At 39.8% G+C, this 25,360-nt stretch overlaps 1 protein-coding gene across 6 annotated transcripts in view; it reads right to left on the bottom strand.

Annotated features, from left to right (window-relative positions):
* The window catches only part of mical2b (microtubule associated monooxygenase, calponin and LIM domain containing 2b), a 127,497-nt gene that overhangs the window by 1,605 nt on the left and 100,532 nt on the right, over positions 1-25,360 (bottom strand). For 4 of the 6 annotated variants that reach the window (XM_061772530.1, XM_061772532.1, XM_061772533.1 and 1 more), the window contains 14 exons: positions 23,739-23,925; positions 23,492-23,556; positions 21,710-21,794; positions 13,552-13,698; positions 10,372-10,422; positions 9,955-10,076; positions 5,252-5,407; positions 4,914-5,092; positions 4,406-4,737; positions 2,376-2,443; positions 2,186-2,275; positions 1,936-2,029; positions 204-315; positions 19-92 (listed from right to left, as the gene is read on the bottom strand). In XM_061772530.1, coding sequence (XP_061628514.1) covers positions 19-92; positions 204-315; positions 1,936-2,029; positions 2,186-2,275; positions 2,376-2,443; positions 4,406-4,737; positions 4,914-5,092; positions 5,252-5,407; positions 9,955-10,076; positions 10,372-10,422; positions 13,552-13,698; positions 21,710-21,794; positions 23,492-23,556; positions 23,739-23,925 — 1,762 coding nt within the window. Of the gene's footprint in view, positions 1-18; positions 93-203; positions 316-1,935; positions 2,054-2,185; positions 2,276-2,375; positions 2,444-4,405; positions 4,738-4,913; positions 5,093-5,251; positions 5,408-9,954; positions 10,077-10,371; positions 10,423-13,551; positions 13,699-15,408; positions 18,072-21,709; positions 21,795-23,491; positions 23,557-23,738; positions 23,926-25,360 lie in introns of those variants that run through there. The other 2 variants (XM_061772531.1, XM_061772535.1) reach the window with 2 other exon arrangements.

The raw sequence follows: 25,360 nt of genomic DNA, 5'->3' as shown, positions 1-25,360 counted from the left end.
TGTGTGAGACAGATTCACCTTCTTTAGACATCCTGCGTCGAAGGTCACGTTGAAGTCGGCCCTGGGTTTCCTCCAATTCAAGCTCCTGAGCACTGAAACAGAGGAGAGAAATGGGTGACCTCTACTGGTCAAAGAGGGAAAGTGCATCACCAGCGACCAAAAATGGATGTTTTCATTTTACTCAATCAGATGCAGTAACTTACAAGATCATGAGATCAGACTCATATCGTGCTAGTCTGTTCTTCTCTAAAACCAGTTCAAACCAGCATTGATAAAGTTGGGCATGGTCACCATCATTTGTCTGATTGTCAGTTCCTTGAAGTGAACAGACAAAAGAGAAGATGAAGATAGGTGTTGACAGTGCAGGGTTAAAAGAGATTAGAAGAGGCTAGACAAGGGGATTGCAGTTGATAAGGGAAGATCAAAGAAAATGTTTAGAAAACCAAAAACCAAGATAAGGGCAAATTAATTGTGAACTGTAGGTAATTCAATAACTTTCTCTTGTAAACAAAACACAACCATATAATGAAGCAAACACCCACAGGAGATTACTTTTTCTGCTTATTGCCAAATGCACACATGACTAAATTAGGGCTGGGCCTCAATAAAACAATAAAAGGCTTTGTAATTAATTAATCTCGATTAATTGGATTTTAATTGCATGACGACAACATAATTTGTCCTAAAAAGCAACTTGGTTTAATTGAAATGGATTTTAGTGGACAACTGAATCAAATTGACACAGACAGGAATATTGTTAACCCTGTAAAAGTGCATTTAGTTGCATTTCAATACACAACAGTGGAGAAAGTAATACAAAAATATCCTTGGAGAAAATGAAACTGACTTAAAGTTAAAGTGTCATTTTAGGACATTTTTTTTTAGAACAGTACTGCCTTTAAATGGTTTCTGTGTGACAGCTCAAAAGTTGGATCACATGTCATCTTTGGCATTGTGTGTTTTCATTCGGTGGTATGAAAACTCTTTTTTGCACAATTTGCACAAAACCATGCTTCTCAAGGCTTCCATCGGGTAGTTTATTTTTATTTTTTTTAATTAATTTTACCACCCGTCAGTCCTAGCAACGCTGGCTTTGTCTGAAATCGTTCACTCACTCCCTACTCCCCATGTAACTTTGCTCCACACAGTAGACTATATAGTGAGCTCATTCATAACAGCTTTCGGACACTACACGGTTCTCTGTTAATGACCTCACAGCTGTTGCACATTAACAACGTATGTTGCTGCATTGGGTTAAAAAAAAACATTTTTTTAAATTGCACATTATTAAAACGAGATGATTTTACTGTACATTGCTATAAAAATGGCAACAATCGAAGCTTTGTTGAAAAGTTACTTACATTTACATTAAAATTTCACTCCCTCTGTCTGCAACCCATCAAGTTTCACCATTCTTTCTTTGACCATAGGTTGTTATTCACTACTTTTTGTAATGCTTTGTGGGAAATTTTGAGTGCACCATATAGAACACTGAATTTGATCACTCGGCATTCGGACACCACTACAAAATGGCAGAAGCACTATATAGTGCACTTTATCGTGGTTAGGGAGTGATATCGGACACAGCCGCTGTTTTATCCAATTCCCCCATTTTGGTAGCCAAGCGCTGATCTGTGTCAGTGTAATCGGTGTTCCATGGAATTGTGCACTGACAATGGTTCTGCTTTGTTGGAACACAAACTGCGATTAAAATACGTAAAAAAATTAAAAATAATAATTAATTAATGAATTTGTTTGTAATTAATCACGATTAATGAGGTAAAGTCCCACCCCTAGACTAAATATGAGGAAAATTAGACAACATTTTTCAGTAAATGGTTTGGTTATTTATCTAGGTTTGACTTTTCTAATCTTCCATACTTGTCTCAGGTAGCCAATGTGCATGTTCATGCGGCTTACTGTATTGTTAACTACCTGTTTCTCCTCTTATAACCTTCTCTATAGCTACTCCTCTCTCCTCTAGGTCTCTCTGTTTCTCTCCAACCTCCTCCAGTTGTCGCTGAATCACCTAAATGAATGAAAGCCACATACACTGCATTCAAAAGAAAAGTTTGGTGATTAACATTCAGAATTGTACATGAACTAACAAAAACAAAAAACACAGAGATTATTCAACACATGCTAAAGATAAGTACTTTAAGCATTTGTCAGAATCAGCAGTTACCTGAGCTCTATGCAACCTCTTTAATTGCTCATGTTTGGCCTGCAGGGCCACCATCTTTTCTTGCTTCTTTTGCCGTCTTTCTGAGGACACCTGTGACCAGAGGTATCCAACACTTCAGAACATGTCCACATATCAAAACAATATCAACACACTGATGCGCTGTACATAAACTCTTTACAAGTGTACAAACCCTCTTATTAGTTGATTCACATTCATCATCAGTCGAGCATGGCTCCTCCAGACTCTGCTGACTGGAAGCTAGATAAAAAGGAAAGATTAAATTGTAACACTTAAATGAGCATTAAAGACATGAAATGAGTCTTCTGCTTTGTCGCTGAAACACTTATGAAGAAATGGCATTTGGAGACAATCAACAAAAACTGCTGAAAAGTATATGGCTTCCATCTGCACCACTCTTTGATTTAACCTACAGTTTCTACAGCAGTGTAGCTAACAAACATGTACAATGCATCCCGGAAAGAATCCACAGCACTTTTTTCACATCTTGGTATGTTCCAGTCTTAAACAGCTGACTTACAATATCATCGTAAAACATGCTGCCAACTTTGCACATCTCTTTTGAGACACTACTACATTATTCGTGCACTCACTGTAGTAGTCTCGTCACTCCACACTATTGGTTTATCTGTTGTTGACAAACACCGAGAGAACTATCTGCACAATTGCCACTGTGACCGATTGTAGCACGACTACGCACTTTAAACTACTTGAAATGTTTTGAGGACTCTGCACCATTTGCACAATTGTCACTGTACCAGATTTTCACACTATGAGTCACTTCAAACTCCTCTAAATTGCTTGAGGACTCTGCATCATTCTGTATCAGCATTACCACGTTACTGGTAACATTTCATTGCTCAATGACTCGCCGCAGTATGTTTTTGTCCTAAAAGTATATTTTGTCCAAGTGGCTGTCTGTTGTTGTACTAGAGCGGCTCCGGAGACAAGTTCCTTGTGTGTTCTTCACATAGTTGGCAAATAAATATGATTCTTACTATTGTAAATGGTCCAAATCATTTCCCCCCTCAAAATTCTACACACACTATGCCAGAATTCTATACAAACATCCAATACTGACGTGATTTATTTTTTATTTTATTTTTTTCTTTTAAATAAGAACTTCATGAAATCTTATTTAAATAGCTCAAGTATTCATAGCCTTTGGCATGAAGCTCAAAATTGAACGTAGGTGCGTCCAGTTTCCACTGATTATTGGAGTCCCCCTGTGGTAGATAGTTGATTGGACATTGTAAACGCACACACCGGTCTGTATGAGGTCTCACAGTCGACAATGCACGTCACAGCATAAACCAAGCATGAAGTCAAAGGAACTGTGTGTAGATCGTTGGGACAAGGACTCTGTAGATGGAAGAAGTTAGGAATCACCAGGACTCTTCTAAGAATTGGCTGCCTCTCTGAACTGAGCGATCAGGGTAGAATGACCTTAGTCAGGGAGGTGACCAAGAACCCAATGGTCACTCTGTCAGAGCTCCAATGTTCCTCTATGAAAGGAAGCGAGCCTTCCAGAAGGACAGCCAACCTTGCATCAATCCACCCATCAGGTCTGTATGGTTAGAATGGCCAGACGTAAGCCACACCTTTGTAAAAGGCACATGGTGGCCGGCATGAAGTTTTCCCAAAGGCACCCGAAGGACTCTCAAACCATGAGACAAAATTCTCTGGTCTGATGAGAAAGACGGAACTATTTGTAATGAATACCTGATGCATTTTGAGGGGGAGAAATAAATCCATTCAATTTTGGAATAAGACTAACAATGTGGAAAAAGTGAAGAAATGTTTTTTGAATGCACTGTATGACATTCATAATTTTACATCAGTTAATTCTATGAGCATGCATTCTGTCAAAGATCACAGAGGCTAAACCTTGCATGTGGATTATTTATGCTACTGAAATTGTGAATGATTTAATATGTTGTAAACACAATAAAATGTGTAAAATTAAGGGATCGTTGCAGCTCAGTCAGAGTTCAAAGAAAATAATGGCGTTAAGAGCTCCTTTCCATCTCCTTTTTGCAGATGAGTGTTTAGTGGAATAATAGACATTTTTCAAACACCTCCACTTTCAGACATGTACTTATAAGTTTGTGTTGCCAAAACAGCTTTATCGGTCAGATCAAAACACAATTTGTGTCAAGATATATTTCATAATAGTCACAGGTTTTTAATTACAACACTGACCTTTGTTTCTAAGGTTGGCGAGGATCATCCTGATTTCCTTTTGGAGCTCCTGGTCTTTCCTGTTGCACTCTGATGGCTCCCTTTTCCTGAGCCTCAGGGAAGAGAAAAGGGTGACTTTTCTGTTGGGCAGTGCCGGCGCGTCATCATTGAAGACCCTTCCTGAGTCTCTGCGGCCCTTTAGGGAGACTTGCTGCAGCAAAGAGGGCAGGTCCAGCCCTGCCTCATTGTTTCTAGCTTTCTTGTCTTTGGAGGACTCCGGTTCAGAAGAATTAAAATGTAACTCTCCCTCGGACATAGGCCTCCGTCTGCGTTGGCCTTCATGCCTGGGCCTCCTGGTGTAGTGAAAAGATGAATTGAAATGCAGTGTGAAACAAACTTATCTGATATGCAACACAGAAAGTGATGATCGTCAAACATTTGAATGAGACACTTGATAAGAAGGGTTCTAGTAAAATCTGTATAACAAGCGCAGCGCTGATATGGAGCACATAATTATGTCTTTACAAACATTGTGGGGGCTGTGTTGGAGCTGCTGGAAGAACTGGTCACACTAAATGTCCTCCTGAAGGCATTGGCAATAAGCTGGAAGGCTGAGAGGGAAGAGGCAGAGGCGAATTGGCTCTCAGTTGATTCTCCATGCTGGCTGAAGTCTGCATGAGGCTTATCTGCTTCTGTCTCTGTTTGGACCTGATAAAACATCAGAGGTGAATGGGTGACACAGGTCATTATGAGGTGAAATTAATTTCTCATGTCTCTCCAGAATATTGCATTATATTAGGAGAGAGACACTGATGTCTCAACCAGGTGTTGCTGTGTGATCTTGGCGTCCGTAGTAACTGAAGATACCTCTTGAGTGTCCCAGCTCAGGAGTCTCTCTTTCTCGCCAAGAGATAAAGTCAAGTGTCTCTTTGGGCTAGTTGAGTTGCACGTTGGATGCTGTGGATGCATTTCGCTTCCATCTGAGTGGTGTTTGGGATCAAGAGATGTCTGGCCTTTTGAGGTCTGAGTAACGAAAAACAAATTTCCATGCATTCATAAAATGCCGTACACAGTCCTCAACATGGAATTTTTTTTTTTTTATACACACACACACACACACACTTTCCCAAAAAATTTTAATATCATGGAAAAGTTTATTTCCATAATTTCATTCAAAAAGTTAACTTTCATAAATTACAGATTGAGGGCTCACAATTTAAACAATTTCAAGTATTTATTTGTTTATTTTGACATAATTTGGGCTTCCAGCTCATAAAACCCACAAAATCAGGAATTCATAAAATGTGAATGCTGTGAAGAAGTCATTTACTTCTCAGTTTTTGTAGAAAAGAAAACGAAAAAGAAGAAGAAGAAAAAAGAAATTAGGGTCACATTAAATCAATCAAAATATGGAATTTTCAAAAACGATATGTTAATCTTCAATACTTGGTTGGGAATCTGTTTGCTTTAATTACTGCCTCGATGCGCCGTGGCATTGAGGCACTCAGCATGTGGCATTGCCTGGGAGTTATGGAAGCCCAGATTTCCTTGATGCTTGCTGTCAGTTCTTTGGTTTTGGGTCTGGTTCCCCTCATTTTCCTCTTGATAATACCCCATAGATTCTCAATGTGGTTCAGATCTGGCGAGTTGGCTGGCCAGTCAAGCACTGTGATAACATGGGCATCAAAACAAGTTTTGGTGCTTCTGGTGGTATGGGCAGGGGCCAGGTCCTGTTGGATGATGAAATCTGCATCTCCATACAGATCCTCAGCAGAAGGAATCATGAAGTTCTCTAAAACATTCTGCTGGACTGTTGCGGTGACCTTGGATTTAAGAAAGCAGACCTTGGATTTAAGAAAGCAGAGTTTACCAACACCTGCACTGGACATTGCACCTCAAATCATGACTTCTTCTTCTTCTTCTTTTCCTTTCGACTTGTCCCTTTAGGGGTCACCACAGCGCGTCATCCTTTTCCATGTAAGCCTATCTCCTGCATCCTCCTCTCGAACATCAACTGCCCTCATGTCTTCCCTCACGACATCCATCAACCTTCTCTTTGGTCTTCCTCTAGCTCTCTTGCCTGGCAGCTCCATCATCATCATCCTTCTACCAATATACTCACTATTTCTCCTCTAGGTGTGTCCAAACCAACGAAATCTGCTCTCTCTAACTTTGACTCCAAAACATCGAACCTTGGCTGTCCCTCTGTCACATAACACACCTGACACCTGACACCAGTTCCTCTCTGGGTACTCTGTCATAGGCTTTCTCTAGATCTACAAAGACACAATGTAGCTCCTTCTGACCTTCTCTGTACTTTTTCATCAACATCCTCAAGGCAAATAATGCATCTGTGGTACTCTTTCTAGGCATGAAACCATACTGTTGCTCGCAAATACTCACTTCTGTCCTGAGTCTAGCCTCCACTACTCTTTCCCATAACTTCATTGTGTGGCTCATCAACTTTATTCCTCAATAGTTCCCACATCTCTGCACATCATCCTTGTTCTTAAAAATGGGCACCAGAACACTTTTCCTCCATTCCTCAGGCATCTTCTCACAAGCTAGAATTCTATTGAACAAGCTGGTCAAAAACTCCACAGCCACCTCTCCTAGATGCTTCCATACCTCCACAGGAATGTCATCAGGACCGACTGCCTTTCCATTTTTCATCCTCTTTAATGCCTTTCTAACTTCCCCCTTACTAATTATTGCCACTTCCTGGTCCACCACACTTGCCTCTTCTACTCTCCCTTCTCTCTCATTTTCCTCATTCATCAACTCCTCGAAGTATTCTTTCGATCTCGCAAGCCCACTGCTGGCACCAGTAAAGATATTTCCATCTCTGTCCTTAATCACCCTAACCTGCTGCACATCCTTCCCATCTCTATCCCTCTGTCTGGCCAGCCTGTATAGATCATTTTCTCCTTCTTTAGTGTCCAACCTGCCATATATGTCATCATATGCCTCGTTTGGCCTTTGCCACCTCTACCTTTGCCCTGTGTCGCATCTCAATGTATTCCTTTCGCCTCTCCTCGGTCCTCTCAGTGTCCCACTTTTAGTTAACCTTTTTCATTGTATGATTTCCTGTACTGTGAGATTCCACCACCAAGTCTCCTTCTCTGCTTTCCTGCCAGAAGATACACCAAGTACTCTCCTGCCTGCCTCTCTGATCACCTTGGCTGCAGTGGTCCAGTCTTCTGGAAGCTCCTCCTGTCCACCGAGAGCCTGTCTAACCTCTTCCCGAAAAGCTGCACAACACTCGTCCTCTCACAGCTTCCACCACGTGGTTCTCTGCTCTGCCTTTGTCTTCCACCATCCTATGCTGTCTAGCCACACTCTCCCCAAACACTACCTTACAGTCGGTAACCTCCTTCAGATTACATCGTCTGCACAAGATGTAATCCACCTGCGTGCTTCTAGCTCCGCTCTTGTAGGTCACCCTATGTTCGTGACTCTTCTGGAAAAAAGTGTTTACTTCAGCCATTTGTATACTTTTTGCAAAGTCTACCACCATCTGTCCCTCTAAGTTCCTTTCCTGGATGCTGTACTTACCCATCACTTCTTCATCACCCCTAGTTCCTTCAACATGTCCATTACAATCTGCACCAATCACGACTCTCTCTCTGTCTGGGATGCTCAGAACTACTTCGTTGAGCTCCTTCCAGAATTTCTCTTTCACCTCTAGGTCACATTCTACCTGTGGGGCATAGCCACTAATCACATTACACATAACACCCTCAATTTCAAGTTTCAGCCTCATCACTCGATCTGATACTCTTTTCACCTCCAAGACATTCTTAACCAACTCTTCTTTTAAAATAACCCCGACTCCATTTTCTCTTCTCATCTACACCATGGTAAAATAATTTAAAACCTGCCCCTAAACCTCGAGCCTTACTTCCTTTCCACCTGGTCTCCTGGACACACAATATATCAACCTTTCTCCTAATCATCATGTCAACCAACTCTCGAGATTTTTTTTGTTATAGTCCCAACATTCAAAGTCCCCATATTCAGTTCTCTGCTATGTGCTTTCCTCTTTTCTTTCTGACGAAGAACCCACTTTCCACCTCCTCTTCTTCGACTTCGACCCACAGTAGCTGAATTTCCGAATGCGCCGGTGGCGGACATTGTTAACCTGGGCCGATCCGGTATGGAATTATTTGGATGAACGCTCATATTTGTTTGGCAAAGTTTTAAGCCGGATGCCCTTCCTGACGCAACCCTCTGCATTTATCCGGGCATACGTATATACATGTGTATATATATATATATATATATACACATGTATATGTATACGCGTATACACATATACGCATATACACGTATAAACATATACGTGTATACACGTATACACACATACGCGTATACACATACGCGTATACACACATACGCGTATACACGTATACACACATACGTATACACACATACACGTATACACACATGCGTATACACACATACACACACACGTATACACACATACACGTATATACACATAAACGTAAACACGTATATACACATACACGTATATACACATACACGTATATACACATACACGTATACACTTACACACATACGTATACACACATACGTATACACACATACGTGTACGTACGCATATGCACATGTACGTATGCACATGTACGTACACGTATGCACATGTATGCACGTACACGTATGCACATGTATGTACATGTACATTTATACGTATACATGTATATACATATATACACACACACACACACTGTATATGTGCACACACACACACACACACATACTGTATATGTGCACACACACGCTGTATATGTGCACACACACACACACGCTGTACATGTGCACACACACACACACACGCTGTACATGTGCACACACACACACTGTACATGTGCACACACACACACTGTACATGTGCACACACACACACACTGTACATGTGCACACACACACACTCTGTACATGTGCACACACACACACACTGTACATGTGCACACACACACATACTGTACATGTGCACACACACACATACTGTACATGTGCACACACACACATACTGTACATGTGCACACACACACATACTGTACATGTGCACACACATACATACTGTATATGTGCACACACACACATACTGTATATGTGCACACACACACATACTGTATATGTGCACACACACACATACTGTATATGTGCACACACACACATACTGTATATGTGCACACACACACATACTGTATATGTGCACACACACACATACTGTATATGTGCACACACACACATACTGTATATGTGCACACACATACTGTATATGTGCACACACATACTGTATATGTGCACACACATACATACATACTGTATATGTGCACACACATACATACATACATACTGTATATGTGCACACACATACATACATACATACTGTATATGTGCACACACATACATACATACATACTGTATATGTGCACACACATACATACATACATACTGTATATGTGCACACACATACATACATTCTGTATATGCGCACACACATACATACATTCTGTATATGCGCACACACATACTGAACGTACAGTTTGTTTTTCTGCTGAATCGATCTCCTCAAAGTCAGACTCCGCTTCAGGAACAGTCTCCGGTCCTTCTTTGTTACGTGGACAGCTTCGTTGGAAGTGTTTGACAAAATTCAATGGGAACGCTGGAAAAGATGAGAAATTGATGTTTATCAACACACAGCCATTGACTAATCCATCTCAAACTACATAGGTCAGTATGGGGATTCAGTTCTCTGGTTGGATTGAGCCACTGCTAAAAAAAAATTTCAGGCATTTGTTGATGATCAGGGTAAATTTAAATTTTTGGTTTTGATTTGGTTGATTGTCATCTTAATTTGACAATGCAGTACTTACCTTTACACCTCAAAAAATTTTCAAGTCACATTAAGATGATGCTTTTAAAGCTACATAAATTGAGCTAGGGAGAAGTCTACTCACTCGCTTTAATCCTTTGTTTCCAACAATCACTGTGTTTGGTTTTACAGTGACCTGCAAAAATTGGGGAGAAAATAGATCAACAAACAGAGAAGACAACATCCTGTACAGACTTCTGAAAGTACTGGTAGGACGCAAGTATGACATCCCAGCTCGATGAGTTCAACATAAAATAAACTAAATATAATAACTGTACAAGCATTGTCAGAGACTTTCATCCCCCTATCTGATACTAGACTTTATGGCGATCTGATCGGTGTTATCGGCATCGGCCGATAATTATGATTTTATGCTGATCGGCTTTCATGTCATAAGTCGCCGATCCCATCAATGACTTCATCGATCAGCTCCGCACAAGACATTTAACTCCGCGTCTTCGTCCTGTATGAATCCAAAAGCTAGTTTATTTTTAGCCTTGTCACGTGTCTTGTTGCGCAGTATTGTAACTATCTGACGGCCAATAAAGATTTTTCAATCTTTTCGGTGAAACAAAACACGTCGTCAGTGTGGGACTATTTTGCGGTGTCTCAGACAAACAACACGTAAGTTATTTGCAGTCTGTGCACAATTGAAGTACGTCATGGGGAGCGTCATCCAAATGCTTCAACATAACAAAATTGATCGAGCACCTGAAGAATGTACACAGAGGAGCAACGCAGCATTGGGGGGATAAAAAAAACCCCCAAAAAAACAAAACAAAAACAAGTCAAACTGACTGGAACTCTGGACAACACCTGCCGTCCATGTAGCTTGGACAGTGAGAAAGTTAGAGTAGGGATGTCATTAACAGTATTTATTAAAGTAATTTAATTGCAATAAAGTAATTTAATTACAGTAAGTTAGCGCTCATTATTTCTGTCATTGTGTAATGTTGATTTGACCTAAACTTATGTCAGTGGCGGCGGCACAGTGGTCGACTGGTTAGAACATCTGCCTCAAAGTTCTGAGGACCGGGGTTCAGTATTGTATATCAAACTGCATGAAACAAAATTGACAAGCTTGACAATTTAGATACATAAAATCTTTGATTGACATTCAATTTACTGTCATTGTCTTATTTCTGTGTTTGAGTCCATTAAAGAAGAGCCATGAGACACGGTAAATGCTGTTGACATGTTTTCATCCTGATAAGCCGCAATATATTTTTTTTTAAATATTGTGTTTTGCATTTGCGTTTCCTTGGATAACACTTGGCAACTTCAGCTTCTATGATAAATGAAGCACAAACTATATTTATACTGACAAGCAACAACATTATTATCACTTGAGCAAATTAGATTCACTACAGGAGTTGTATTAAATTAAGTACAGCTCTCAGGAAAATGAAGTCCTGCAAACTACATTATAAAACATATTGCTAAACTACAAATGCATGTTGCAGATGATCACAGAATTTGTTAAATCACACCTCCCAAAAGAAAACAAACAAGATGCCCTCAATTCAAATTATTTACTGTCTTTTAATGCAATTAAATCTGAGGAACATGACCATAGTTGAAAAAAGAGAAACAAAAGATGAAAATTCAACACCTCTCAGACAGTATGAAGCAAAACTATGATTAGCCTGGTTGTTAGCGTTCTTAGATCTCAGATTATACAAATGTTCATCATATTGTAGCTAAGCAGTATCTTAATATAAAAACCCCAAATCCGATGAAGTTGGGACATTGTGTAAAATGTAAATTAAAACAGAATACAATGATTTGCTAATCCTCTTGAACCCATATTCAATTGAATACACTACAAAGACAAGATATTTAATGTTCAAACTGATTAACTTTGTTTATTTGCAAATATTCTCTCACTTGGAATTTGATGCCTGCAACACACTCCAGAAAGGGTAGGATGGGCATGTATACCAATGTGTTACACCAAATTTCCTTTTAACAACACTCAAACGTTTGGTAACCGAGGACACTAATTGAAGCTTTGTTGGTAGAATTCTTTCCCCTTCTTGCTTGATGTACAACTTCAGCCGCTCAACAGTCCGGGGTCTCCGTTGTCGTATTTTGCGTTTCATAATTTGACCAACATTTTCAGTGGGAAACAGGTCTGGACTGCTGGCAGGCCAGTCTAGTACTCACACTATTTTACCATGAAGCCACGGTGTTGTAATGTGCAGAATGTGGCTTTCTTGCTGAAATAAGCAGGAACGTTCTTGAAAAAGACGTTGCTTGGATGGCAGCATATGTTGCTCCAAAACCTGTATGTACCGTAGAGCATTAATGGTGCCTTGACAGATGTGCAAGTAACCCATGCCATGGGCACAAACACACCCCATATGTTCCATCACAGATGCTGGCTTTTGAACTTCACGCTTATAACAATCCGGATGGTCCTTTTTTCCTCTTTGGCCATTTCAAAACAATTTGAAATGTGGACTTGTCAGACCACTGCACACTTTTCTACTTTGCGTCAGTCCAACTCTGATAAGCTAGGGCCTTGAAGTCAGCGGCATTTCTGGGTGTTGTTAGTATATGGCTTTACATGGTGGAGTTTAACCTGCATTTGTAGATGTAGCGATAAACTGCATTAACTGACAATGGTTTTCCCAAGTGTCCCTGACCCCACCTGGCAATATTTAATTTAGTGCCGTCTGAGGGATCAAAGGTCACGGGCATTCAATATTGGTTTCCTGCTTTGCCACTTAACGTGCAGAGATTTATCCTGATTCTCTGAATCTTTTGATGATGATAGGGACCGTAGATGATGAAATCCCTAAATTCCTTTCAAATGTCCTGTAAATTGAGGATCATTGTTGTGAAACTGTTGGACTGTTTTCTTACACATTTGTTCACAAAGTGATGAATCTCGCTCCATCTTTTTTGGGGGGATTCTCCTTATCATGACACTAAACTGTTGGTGAACACGTGTTTTTTGAGCATTCCTCAACTTTCCCAGTCTTTTATTGCCCTTGTCCAATTTTTTTGGAATGGCATTAAATTCCAAATTAGGCATCAAATTCCAAATTGGAGAACATTTGCAGAAAACCCCCAATAACTATTTGCACATTAAATATCTTGTCTTTGTATGGTATTCTATTGAATATAGGTTGAAAAGGATTTGCAAATCAATGTATTCTGTTTTTATTTATTTATTAAACGTCCCAACTTTAATTGGATTTGTGGTTTGTACTATACACTGTATATCTAATCGAAACCTTCAATTTAAAACAATACTGACCTTCAGCACCTTTCACCACTGTGACATGTTGCGCTGCAGGATTTTCTATACAGGACACATCCAGGGTTTCCACAGCCATGTCTGTTTCTCCCGGATCACCCATCAAACATCTATTTAAATGCTCTGAATGCATGTTAGATGACCTGTCTGGGGTGGGTGGGGGGGTGGGGGGAATAAATAAATCACTGATTGGGTAGAGAGTATAATCTGGCATTAAAGTCCAAAGTACAATGAGGATCTACTAAGCAGTAGACTGAAGCACCCACAGTCTAAAATGAAATTGAAAATTGTAATAAACAACCAGTTACTGTTTTACTTTTAAGATTGACAACAAGTACACAGTCTAATGCAAGGGAAAAGTAAATCTAGATTCAGTCTAATGTTGGCTAAAACTCTTTGCTAACTACTTTGATGCTATCACACTAAAGTTACAATACAACATGTTGCAACAGAATACTGTACTCACATTAAAAGACGTCAACATTTAGTACAGTATATTTCCAAAGATGATTCCACTTAATCATTGGAAAAAGAAAAGAAAAATGGGATCATCAAATGACCCAGCCCACTCCCCTTATAAAAAGTATGGGAACAGTAGGGCCAGTTCCTTTATTTTCGGTGTACCATTGATTGAAACATTCGAGTTTGACACCAAAAGATGAATGAAGCGAGAAAAACAGTTTAAGTTTTAATTTTAGGTATTTACATCAGCATCTGATACAGAACTTGTATAGTATCAATAAACAATTATTCAAAACAAAAGACCCAATTTTGACTTAAAAGAAGCTGAAGAAAACGTCATTTTTAGGTGTAAATAATATGTATGCAATAACGCCATCAAGCCTGTGACCCATTGTTGTTATTCCTATTGTCTGATGGTTTTAGACTCAGCAGGGGTGTCAAACTCATTTTTGTCACAGGCCACACTGTAGTTACGATTTCCCTCAGAGGGCTGTTATGACAGTGAAACCATATAAATGTTTAATCGCCTCATCATATTACATATACACAACAAAATGAGGGATAACTAATTTTGAAATTAGAAGGCAAGTATGTTCAACTACTGTTCGAGTTACTGTGAAAAGGGGTTTGGTAACAAACAAAAAGCAATATCTCAGCATTATTGTTTATTAAAAAATGACAATTTGAAATACTGGTACCAATTTTAGCAACAATCATGGAAGTTGGTGCACATGATTATCTTTCGGAGGCCACATAAAATGATGTGGCAGCCCGGATCTGGCCCCACGAGCCTTGAGTTTGACACCAATGCTTTAGAGGCTTTAAAACCCAAATGTTTTTAGTCTGCAGCAAAAACAGGCAAATAGGCACAATACTTATGTAGGGGAGTGGACTTACTGTTACATTTTGATGTTCCCATTTAAAATGGCTACAGGTGTGTAAGAAGCGATTCATACGAGTCACGTGTGAAGTGTTGAGAAGATGTGAAACAGCATCAGCACCCAGAGGAAAAGACTTGAGAAAGTCCAGAAACAGTCCAGTAGAAGTTGATTGGAGACATGATTCACTTCAGCTTTGCTCAGGTACACTATCAAATTCACTGGGGTTCAGTTGAACTAATGGCTGTTTACTACAGTGTTTTTGTTTGGCCTTTCAAATCTGCCACACAGTTCCAAATATGTGCTACTCTCAGACTCACGGAAAACTATGACCTGTAGGTGATGTTAGGTCAACTAAGCACAACGGGAGACAGAGGATTTTCTTGACAAATGATAATGAATGCAATTGCTAATTAATAGACAAGAAAATATTTATTGTTAAACTAAAATGCAAAACTAATTTCAAGTTACAATATGCAATGCAAAACAAACTAGCTGACAATAAAGCACAAAACAATTATGTTATCAACTGGATTTATTTTTTAGTTATATTTACATTGCATAAATATATTAGTTCTTTACAGTGATTCTGAATGACGAAATGCAATAAAAAGGCTGGTAGAAGACGTCGATCCCTACAGTATACCTACACCAACAAAACAATTAGTATTCATGGGATATAAAGTGAACACACCTTGTAAAAAGATCAGTTTTGTATCTAATACAAATATATAGATGGAGATAAATAATTTGAAAACCTATAACCTGTAAAATTCATTTGAAAAATAAAATCTTAAGGTATACTGTATAAAATAATGAGAAATGTACAATAAGCGGACTGCACATCCTAAAACAAATACTTACCCTTTGTTTTGATTACAGCAGTGTTTTGAGGTTAATGTCAGTCACCAACGTGCTCACTATTACTTACAAAACAAAATTTTCACAGCCATAAGGCACACCGTATCAAAAGGCACAGTCTCAGTTACGGGGTCTATTTCTGTATTTAACACATACATAAGGCGCACCGTATTATTGGGTGCAGGCGTGGTAAAACATACGATAGCTTAAAACATACGGTAGCATGCATGCACGCTAAAACAATGGTTTTAGAAAGGCAGCTGGAGCAAAACTGAGTTCCGTTGTACTTTATTGAAGTATTTAACAATGTACTCACGTTATTTTTTTATCAATCCTCAACCACAAATCCATCAAAGTCCTCATCTTCTGTATCCGAAATGAACAGCTGGGCAAGTTTCTCAATCAAACACGCCAGTTGCCGTGCGGCGACTCAGAAATGATGCCGGCTTTTACGAAAGCTCGAACAACAGTGCAAGCAGACACGTGAGCCCAAGCATCCACAAACCATTCACAAATTGTGGCGTAACTCGCCCGGCGCTGCCTCCTAGTCTAAAATTGTGTTAGCCATCTGTCATCCATGGCTCCCACGCCGCTCACTTAACTTTGAACGACCTGTTTACATGGATGTCCAGCGGTTCGTCAAGCCTCCCGGAATGATGGCAAGCTCCAAGTTATTGCACTCAGTCGAATGGTGACTGTAGAGATGCTTCTCCCGGCTGTTCTTTGCTCATTAATCCAACTCGGGCCACCTCACCTTGTTTCCACGTTTTGTTTTTCTTTTTTTTCCCGTGGAAACTCAGGTTCGTCTTCTTGACTTGGCGAAGCTCGTTTTCCTGCTTCCTCCATTTGCGAACCATGGATTCGTTGATCTTGAATTCTCTCGCTGCTGCTCGATTCCCATGTTCCTCCACGTAACTGATAGCTTGCGGTTTAAACTGTGCTTCGTAAGCGTGTCTCTTCGTAGGTGCAGTTTTCGACTGCGGTCAAGCCAGCCTCCACTCGTAAAGTAGCAGTCAAGCCAGCCGCCCCTAATTTTGTTCATACTCGGCATTACGGTAATAGGTCGCCAACTCGCGGCGAAAGCCACCTTCAAAATAAATGTTTCCCAATAATACGGACGTCAGTGCTCTTCAGTTAAGGAATGCAACCAGCAAAGTTAATTTGAATCTTGAGATATATTTAAAAAAATTTAGTTTATTTTATATCTTAGGGAAAATAAATGGTAAATGGACTGCACTTATCTAGCGCTTTATCTACATCATCACAGTACCCAAAGCGCTTTACAAAGCCTCACATTCACACACACACATTCATAAACCAATGGGCGACTGCTGCCAGGCCCATTGGGAGCAAATTAGGGTTCAGCGTCTTGCCCAAGGACATTTCGATATGCGGACAGTCGTAGCAGGGATTCGAACCTGTTCTAGCTACTGAGCCAAAGCCACCCCAACACAATCCCATTGGTATCGCAAAACAAGTCCAGATCTGTGTGACAGACCACCAAGGACTCCACTATAAGAGGTTTGATGAAGATCTGATATTGTATTTAAAAATAAAAGTCTCAGAAAACTAATAAACTACATTTTTTAATGCATCTCAAGATTCAAATTAACCTTGCTGGTTGCATTCCTTAACCGAAGAGCATTGACGTCCGTATTATTGGGTATTATTATCACCGTAATGCCTAGTAGGAACAAAATTAGGGGCGGCTGGCATGATTGCTACTTTACGAGTGGAGGTTGGCTTGACCGGCGCTATATACCTACTGTGGGCGTGGCTTTAGCGTCCTCCTTCAGGTGCACCCTTCCCCCTTTACGTCCGCATGCTGTCCTCAGCCACATCCGCTTTTCTTCTGTATAAGCAGCGTGTCGGCAGGAAATGCTCCCAGTCAGTCAAGCGGAGCGCTCATCACACAACAACATTTATAGATTTTGGAACTCGGCGCACACACAAGGTGCGCCGCATTATAAGGCGCCCCCTTCCATTTTGGAGAAAATGTAAGTGCTTTTAAGTGCGCCTTATGGTCGTGAAAATACAGTACTGTAAATAAAGCAAAAGTTGCTCATTGTACTTTTATTTTTTTCCCCCCCAATTTTTTTTTTTTTCAACTCAGTCATACTGGTTGTAGGTCAAATTTAATTTCTTAATGTGATCATGGGGGAAAACCAGGGTTGTGTTTATTTTGTACATCCACTATAGCATATTAAACACTAATGGTGTGTGGAAAAAGCAGCTACTGGGCAGCTTATCTTTTGGACAAATTCTAGCAGGTACATGAGAGAGATCTGGAGAGGGGTTCTGAAGGGGGGAGGTCTTCTTCTGTAACAGAGGGAACCACACAGATGTGGATACACACATTACTGTCAAACTAGGCTTGAGAGAAGGACGATTGAAGATGATGCATCATCTGAGGCAGGTAGGTAGTGTTTTGGTGTTATGGTGTTAGTGAGGAACTGCTAAGCACAAGGGTTAGTGAGGGTCACATTGATGCTATGACTGCTATGGAACACAGATACAGTGACTATGCGATGGCTTTGACCAAAAAAAATGTGTCATAGGTGCATCACACAATTATTACACTGAAAAGGAGGAGGAGGGATGGCAGCTTCTGCTTTGCATCATAGCTGCTAATGTACTCTGACAAGTTACAGCAGACAATGGCCAATTGTCACCCTTCTTGCATCAATCAGAGGTTGTGTTACATTGGAAATGTTAAACAGACTGAACAAAATGAAGTGAATGAACTGAAGGGGAAAATAAGACAAAAAAGACGAGAAATGTGTGGGAGGCAGAAAAGATGAAAGTGCAGAAAAGGACCAGAAAAACAGAACAAACTCAAAGCAGTAGAATTTAATAAAAATTTAAATTCTTTGGTCTTATTTTCAAGCAAAAACTATATCAATACTAGGAGTTTTAAATTACATATTTTGTTGGCGATCTTAGGCCAAAAATAAAAAGCAAAACCAAAGTGCTATGAAAAAGCTAGACAACAAAATATCATTTCACAAATAATATTAGAGAGATGTATATCACCAGTGTCCCAGTGTAAATGTAGCTGATTTTTTATCTTAAAATGTACATTTATTTTAAAACCAAAACTCAAAGAATGAAGTCAAACTAAACACAGATAACCGTAAATAAATTAAACTATGAAGGGGGGAAAAAACCCATTGCTTCCATTGCAGTCAGTAGGTGTGCAGTAGACCTTATGCCGAGTAAACAACCATATGGAATTCCTGTGCATTCAATTCTTAGTTCATTCAAAAGCATCAAACACATTCTGAAAGTTAAATTCAGGAGCATGTTCCAGGTTACTTGCAAGTGGCAATTCAATGTCGCACTAGCAAACGCTACACTTTTGGCACATTTCCACTCAGTTGCACATTGTGCCCAATTGTGATTCATTGTCACCAGGGTTAGGTAATCATTCACACTCGTATAGTGATGTTTATAGTCAAAGCAGCCTTGAACAAGAAAATTCGAGGCACAGATCTATACAGCATATGTGCACTACTTCACAGTACGCTTAAAATGGCATCAAGGACAGTTGCATATCGTGGGAGGAAAAAGTATGTGAAAAATGTTGAACTCCTTAAACTTCTGCATAAATTGGTCATCAAATGTACTTTGATCTTCATATAAATCTCAAGAATAAACAAATCCTGCTTAAACCAATACTTTTCAAACAAACAACTGTACAATGTTTGCATTTTTTTTTTAAAATTGAAAATAATATGCGGCACGTTGGCCGACTGGTTAGAGCGTCAGCCTCACAGTTCTGAGGACCCGGGTTCAATCCCCGGCCCCGCCTGTGTGGAGTTTGCATGTTCTCCCCGTGCCTGCGTGGGTTTTCTCCGGGCACTCCGGTTTTCTCCCACATCCCAAAAACATGCATGAATTGGAGACTCTAAATTGCCCGTAGGTGTGCATGTGAGTGCGAATGGTTGTTTGTTTGTATGTGCCCTGCGATTGGCTGGCAACCAGTTCAGGGTGTACCCCGCCTCCTGCCCGATGACAGCTGGGATAGGCACGCCCGTGACCCTAGTGAGGAAAAAGCGGCTCAGAAAATGAATGGATGGATGGATGAAAATAATGTTAACATTCACAGGACAGGGAGGATTTAATAACTGGTTGACACTCTTTTGGCAACAATAACCTGAACCAAATGTTTCCTGTATAGTCACAGATCAGACCTGCACAATGATCAGGATGGATTTTGGACCATTCTTCTTTCCAAAACTATTGCAATTAAGCAAGATTTCTGGGATGTCTGGTGTGAATATCTCTCTTGAGGTCATGTCCACAGCATCTCAATCAGGTTGAGGTCAGGACTTAGACTGGTCACTCCAGAACTCCTCTTCTGAAGCCATTCTGTTGATTTGCTTCTGTGTTTTGGATCATTCTCCTGTTACAACATCCATCTTTCATAGCTTCAACTGTTGGGGAGATGGCCTTCTGCAAAATATCTTGATAAACTGACAAATTAATTTTTCCATTGATGATAGCAAGCTGTCCAGGCCCTGAGGTGGGAAGCACACCCATACCATGATGCTCTCTTCAACATGCTTCATAGTTGGGATAAGATTTTGATGCTGCTGTGCCATTTTTCCTCCACACATGGCATTGTCTTCCTCCCAAATAATTTAACTTTGGTTTCATCTGTCCACAGAATATTTTGCCAGCAGTGCTCGTTTGCAAACTTTAAAAGTACAGCAATGATTATTTTTATTTTTTTAGACAGCAACAGCTTCTTCCACCCATGTACGTACGGTAGCCTTGTCAAAAGTGATGTCGGCATGTGCCAGTGATTTCTGTAAGTCTTCAGCTGACACTATTCTTTTTTTTTTTTTTTTTTATCTCACTGAGCATTCTACACTGTGCTCTTGCAGTCATCTTTACAGGACGGCCACTCCATGGATGAGAAGCAACACTGCTCAACTTTCTCCATTTATCGACAATTTGTTTAACCATGGACTGATGAACATCAAGACCGAGTTCCTTTTTAACCTTTTCCATCTTTATGCAAGTTTACGTACATATAAATATGACCTCAACCTGATTGAGATGCTGTGGCATGACCTCAAGAGAGCTATTTACACCAGACATACCAGGAATCTCGTTGAACTGCAACAGTTTTGTAAAGAGCAATGGTCCAAAATTCATCCTGATCATTGTGCACAACTGATCTACAACTTCAGGAAACGTTTGATTGAGGTTACTGCTGCCAAAGGAGGGTTGACCAGTTATTAAATCCAAGATTTTACTTACTTCTTCATCAGAATCATCTTTATTTGCCAAGTATGTCATTCATCCCTGTCCTGTGAATATTTACGTTATTTTCACTAAAGATATGAAAACAGAATTGTTTGTCTGGTATTAGTTTAAGCAGACTCTGTTTATTCTTGTGATTTAGAAGGAGATCAGAATACATTTGATGACCAATTAATGCAGACATTTAAGAAAGTCCACTGTAAAACTCCTACCGCTGTAAAACTAAATAGTGGGGGGGGGGGGGAACAATAGAAACTAGTCAGATGATGTGTACCTTGCTTACAAAAATCACCTTGGTCTTCAAAAATATACCCAATAGGGCACTTGAAATGCAGATATAATTCTAGACAATTCCACATGTATGGAGAGTAAATGGATCACACATTCTCATTGACTATTTCCTCAGCTGGAGTATGTGAGCTAAAGGCCAAAGAAATGCTGCTGGCCTAGCTGAGGCTCCTGGCTTATCTGTCTGAGCACCTCGTGCATTACACAAAGCAGAGAACAGCCCGTGCTCAGCAACTCATACAGGAACACATAGTCATCTGAGTAGCTTCTGATATGGGTACCCACAGCTGTGAAAGACTCACGCACACTGCCTAAAAGATGTCCAGGAATCACACACACAGCCCGGCTGTCATGCCTTGGCCAACTCAGGCCTCGCCTAAGCAAGGAAACCAGGGTACCTGGAGGTTGTTGCATCTGGATGCTGCTTGTCACCGAGTTTCTCCCATTGTCTAGCACCAAGGATGTGACACGGCTGTGGTCCTCCTGCCCAAATCAAATTACACAGGAGATTACATATGCAGGACAATCAAATATAGTAATGTTAGCATATTCCTTTGCTACCGGTTATCGAGGTTTTTCCTTTTAAAAAGACCCTGTATAGTGAAATCAGAGATTAGTTTCTAAATAAATGTAAAATGTTTGTATATAACTGCTGATAATGTGTGAAAATACTAAGAACTACGTAGTACTCAATTGTGGAGATACAGCGTTAAAACGTTTTTTTCCACCATTTCTTTTTTCATGATTTTTTTTAGCTTGGCCAAAACAGCACCCAGTGATGCAGTCAGTGTGAGTTTTGAGAGGCTGTTTGCCTAGATCAGCATGTGCCCATTCACCAACTGCATGGGTGCATTACAGCAACAGAAACTCTGCGCTTTGGTTTCGCCACAGGTACGAAATAACAACGCCCAGTGGACTATACACTATAAACTCCGATGGGAGCCCTCGCGCGTAATTGCAGAAAATCCTTTTTTTTTTTTTTTTTTTTAGCATGGATACCAACAATCTTTTGGGGAGGCATATAATACATACTGTAGGTACAAGGAGAATGCAGCTGTGGGAGGGCGATTTTGGGGTTGCATATATTTCAGTGCGGTACGGGTGTTTCAAAAGTCACGCATGGTTTTGTATTGTTGATTGAAAATTTAATTTAAACAAATTGGATGATATTCACAGGGTAAAACCTACATTCATTGAGAATATTTATGGTACCATCTTTGATTTGGAACGTTCATCCATAAGTCAGTGGTACAGCTTGATGTGTGCAGCACCTTTTGCGTAGCAATTAAGCCACACTTTCACATATGCCTGACCAAGATCTGACAACATCTCATGAGTTACTGAAGCACATGATTGGTCATGTGATCAAGTGACCAGGGAGCCTATTCTACAGGACCAAGATGATCAATCAACTGATCTGGGAACTGCTCATCCAGGAACGTACGAAACTCATGCGAGTAATGCGCTGAGGTGCCATCTTGCTGGAAAAATGTTTTTTTTTCTTGTCTGGTTATGTCAAGTTAAAAATGTATGGAAAAAAGGCCTTAAGATCTCACAACAGCTGAAGAATGCATCAGAAAAGCATGGCCTTCAGTGACTCAAAATATTGTCAGATGTTGGTCAAGCATGCGTGAAATCGTGGCTTAATTGCTACAAAGAAGGTGGTCCACACATCAAGGTGTACCACTGATTTATGGATGAACATTCCAAATTAAAGATGGTACCACAAATATTCTCAGTTAATGTACGTTTTACCCTGTGAATTTCATTTACTTTGTTTCAATTCAATAAAAAAAAAAAATACTAAACCATGAGTGACTTTTGAAACACGGTGTACTCAAGAAATTACAGCAATTTACATTGAAAATTTTTGGAGAAGGCGTACAAAATTGCCAACTCAAATGTAAAAATAAACCAAATACAGTTAAATAGGATTGTGTGTGAGCATACTGAGTTGCAATCTGAAGTGTAACATTAGCAACGAAACAGCGTTAATTTTGTTGTTTTTAAAAGCACAATATCTGCTAACAGTGAAGTTGCTTAAACTAGTGTCGCGCTCTACACTGCTTGGCTGTCTACACACACCCACTCACTAAGATGCTCTTAGTCATGTGTCTAGTGCATCATCATACAATAAATGTTAATTTCCATATGAATATTTATATTATAGTAGTATTTACCTTTCTTTTCCTGAAGTGTGTACGGGACTGGTATTGAGTATAATGCATCCTACAGTAGAACTTCCCTGGAGGAAGAATACAAACATTTACAAATACAAATATAAAAATATACATTTAAAATGATATATATATTTATTTATTATTATATATTATATAGTTAGTATTTCACAACAGGCAATTATTTCAAGATGAACTTTATTTTGAAAAACAAGATTAAATCAATTCATTGACAATGACTCAAGCATACCCTCATGTGAGTTGAAGGTGTGGCCGCCCAGACGGAGGGTGCAGTTACAGACGTCACAGCGGAAACACTCTCTGTGGAAGAAGTAGCCTTCAGCGCTCAGTCTCTCCATTACGTATACCCGCTTAGAACAGAAGTGGCATATATCGCTGCCCCCGAGTCCAGAGTGAAATTCTTTACGACCCACACACTGTGAAAAGGATAAGACACAGACAAGGTTAAAGTGACATTTTGGATATGGCTTTTCATTTATTCCAAAGGATACCTGACAAGAATATTATAGAAACTCAACACAAATATTGCCGTTCATATTATTAACCAACTTTAATTTCCCTTTATGTATGAATATTTGCGTGGAAATCATCTGGAAAATCAATATTGAAAAAAAGTATATTACCAACCTTTTCATTCCTGGAATAAATTTTTTTATCTTCCAGAATAAAAAAAAAAAAAGATGAGCCAAAAGTGCATTTGTTTCAAACCAGCTTGTTTCAAACCAGCAGCCAGCAATTTAGTTGCACTAAATCTGGTATATGCGCAACCTACTTCCACATTTCGCAAAACTGGTAAAAGCACTTCCTCCTCGCTTGGGTGAATGGTGAAGGGGACAGTGTCATTATTGCAGTCCTGGGAACTTTAAATGTCCACAATGTCTTTTTTTTAACACAAGATGTCACTACAGATGACAACAGCAGATGTTTTGGCTTTTTTCGTGTATACTACATATAATATACATATATTTAACTTTTGTCCTAAGACAGCAGCCTTAAAGAAAAAAAAAAAAAAGGCAGTTAAGCTTCACACAATCACGTCAGCGATCCTTGTTGTTGTTGTTGTTGCATATGACGGAAGTCAGCTGTCCTGTTTTCTGTGTTGTCACGTGACGTTCCGCAGATGGCGGATTGCAATAGTTGCGATGTAATAAATGACAATAGTTGAAAGATGGATTAGGAAGGAAGGAATGAAGGGAGGGAGGAAGGAAGGAAGGGAGGAAAGATGAACACAAAGACTACAAGTAGGATCCCAGCAGGAAACCTAATTTCTATACTGCATGTAGTGTACAGCATAGACTGACTTGCCACAACATTGTCCTTGCGCAATATGATATCCAGTACAAGAACTGTACCAAATCTGCCTTTACGATAACACTCAGTTTTAATTGACAGTCAGAGATGTGTTAATTTAACAATGGGTTTCATACTGAAGGCTGTTTATAGTGTTTTCATCCTCTCACGTTGCTAAATGAGGTAAACAAAATATGAGGCACCTTTCAGTATGATGGAGTGCAGCGATGCATCTCTGCAAACTCAAATCGGATAATTTTTCATTCTAATGCTGGAAAAGCAACTCTGGCATGTCATTTAAGCTATCACGGGTTGCACTCAATGATTCCTTAACGAGTAGTTTTAATCATGAGTCATTGTGAGGCATCATCAGAGGCCTGTGCTCTACCAAGTGCCATTCTGCCATTCGGTTTTTATTGTTTTTGGAATATAATACTGTGCTCCACATTGTGTCAAAATGTCATTAAATGTGCACCTGACCGGTGTATAACTTAAAAAATGTATGCAATGCTTTTTTGACAGGATGTCAAAAAAGCATTGCATACAAGACTTGAGGAGAGT

Source organism: Phyllopteryx taeniolatus, chromosome 5 (genome assembly GCF_024500385.1).
Source record: "Phyllopteryx taeniolatus isolate TA_2022b chromosome 5, UOR_Ptae_1.2, whole genome shotgun sequence".
Taxonomy (NCBI): Eukaryota; Metazoa; Chordata; class Actinopteri; order Syngnathiformes; family Syngnathidae; genus Phyllopteryx; species Phyllopteryx taeniolatus.
This window is presented reverse-complemented; position numbering and strand designations above follow the sequence as displayed.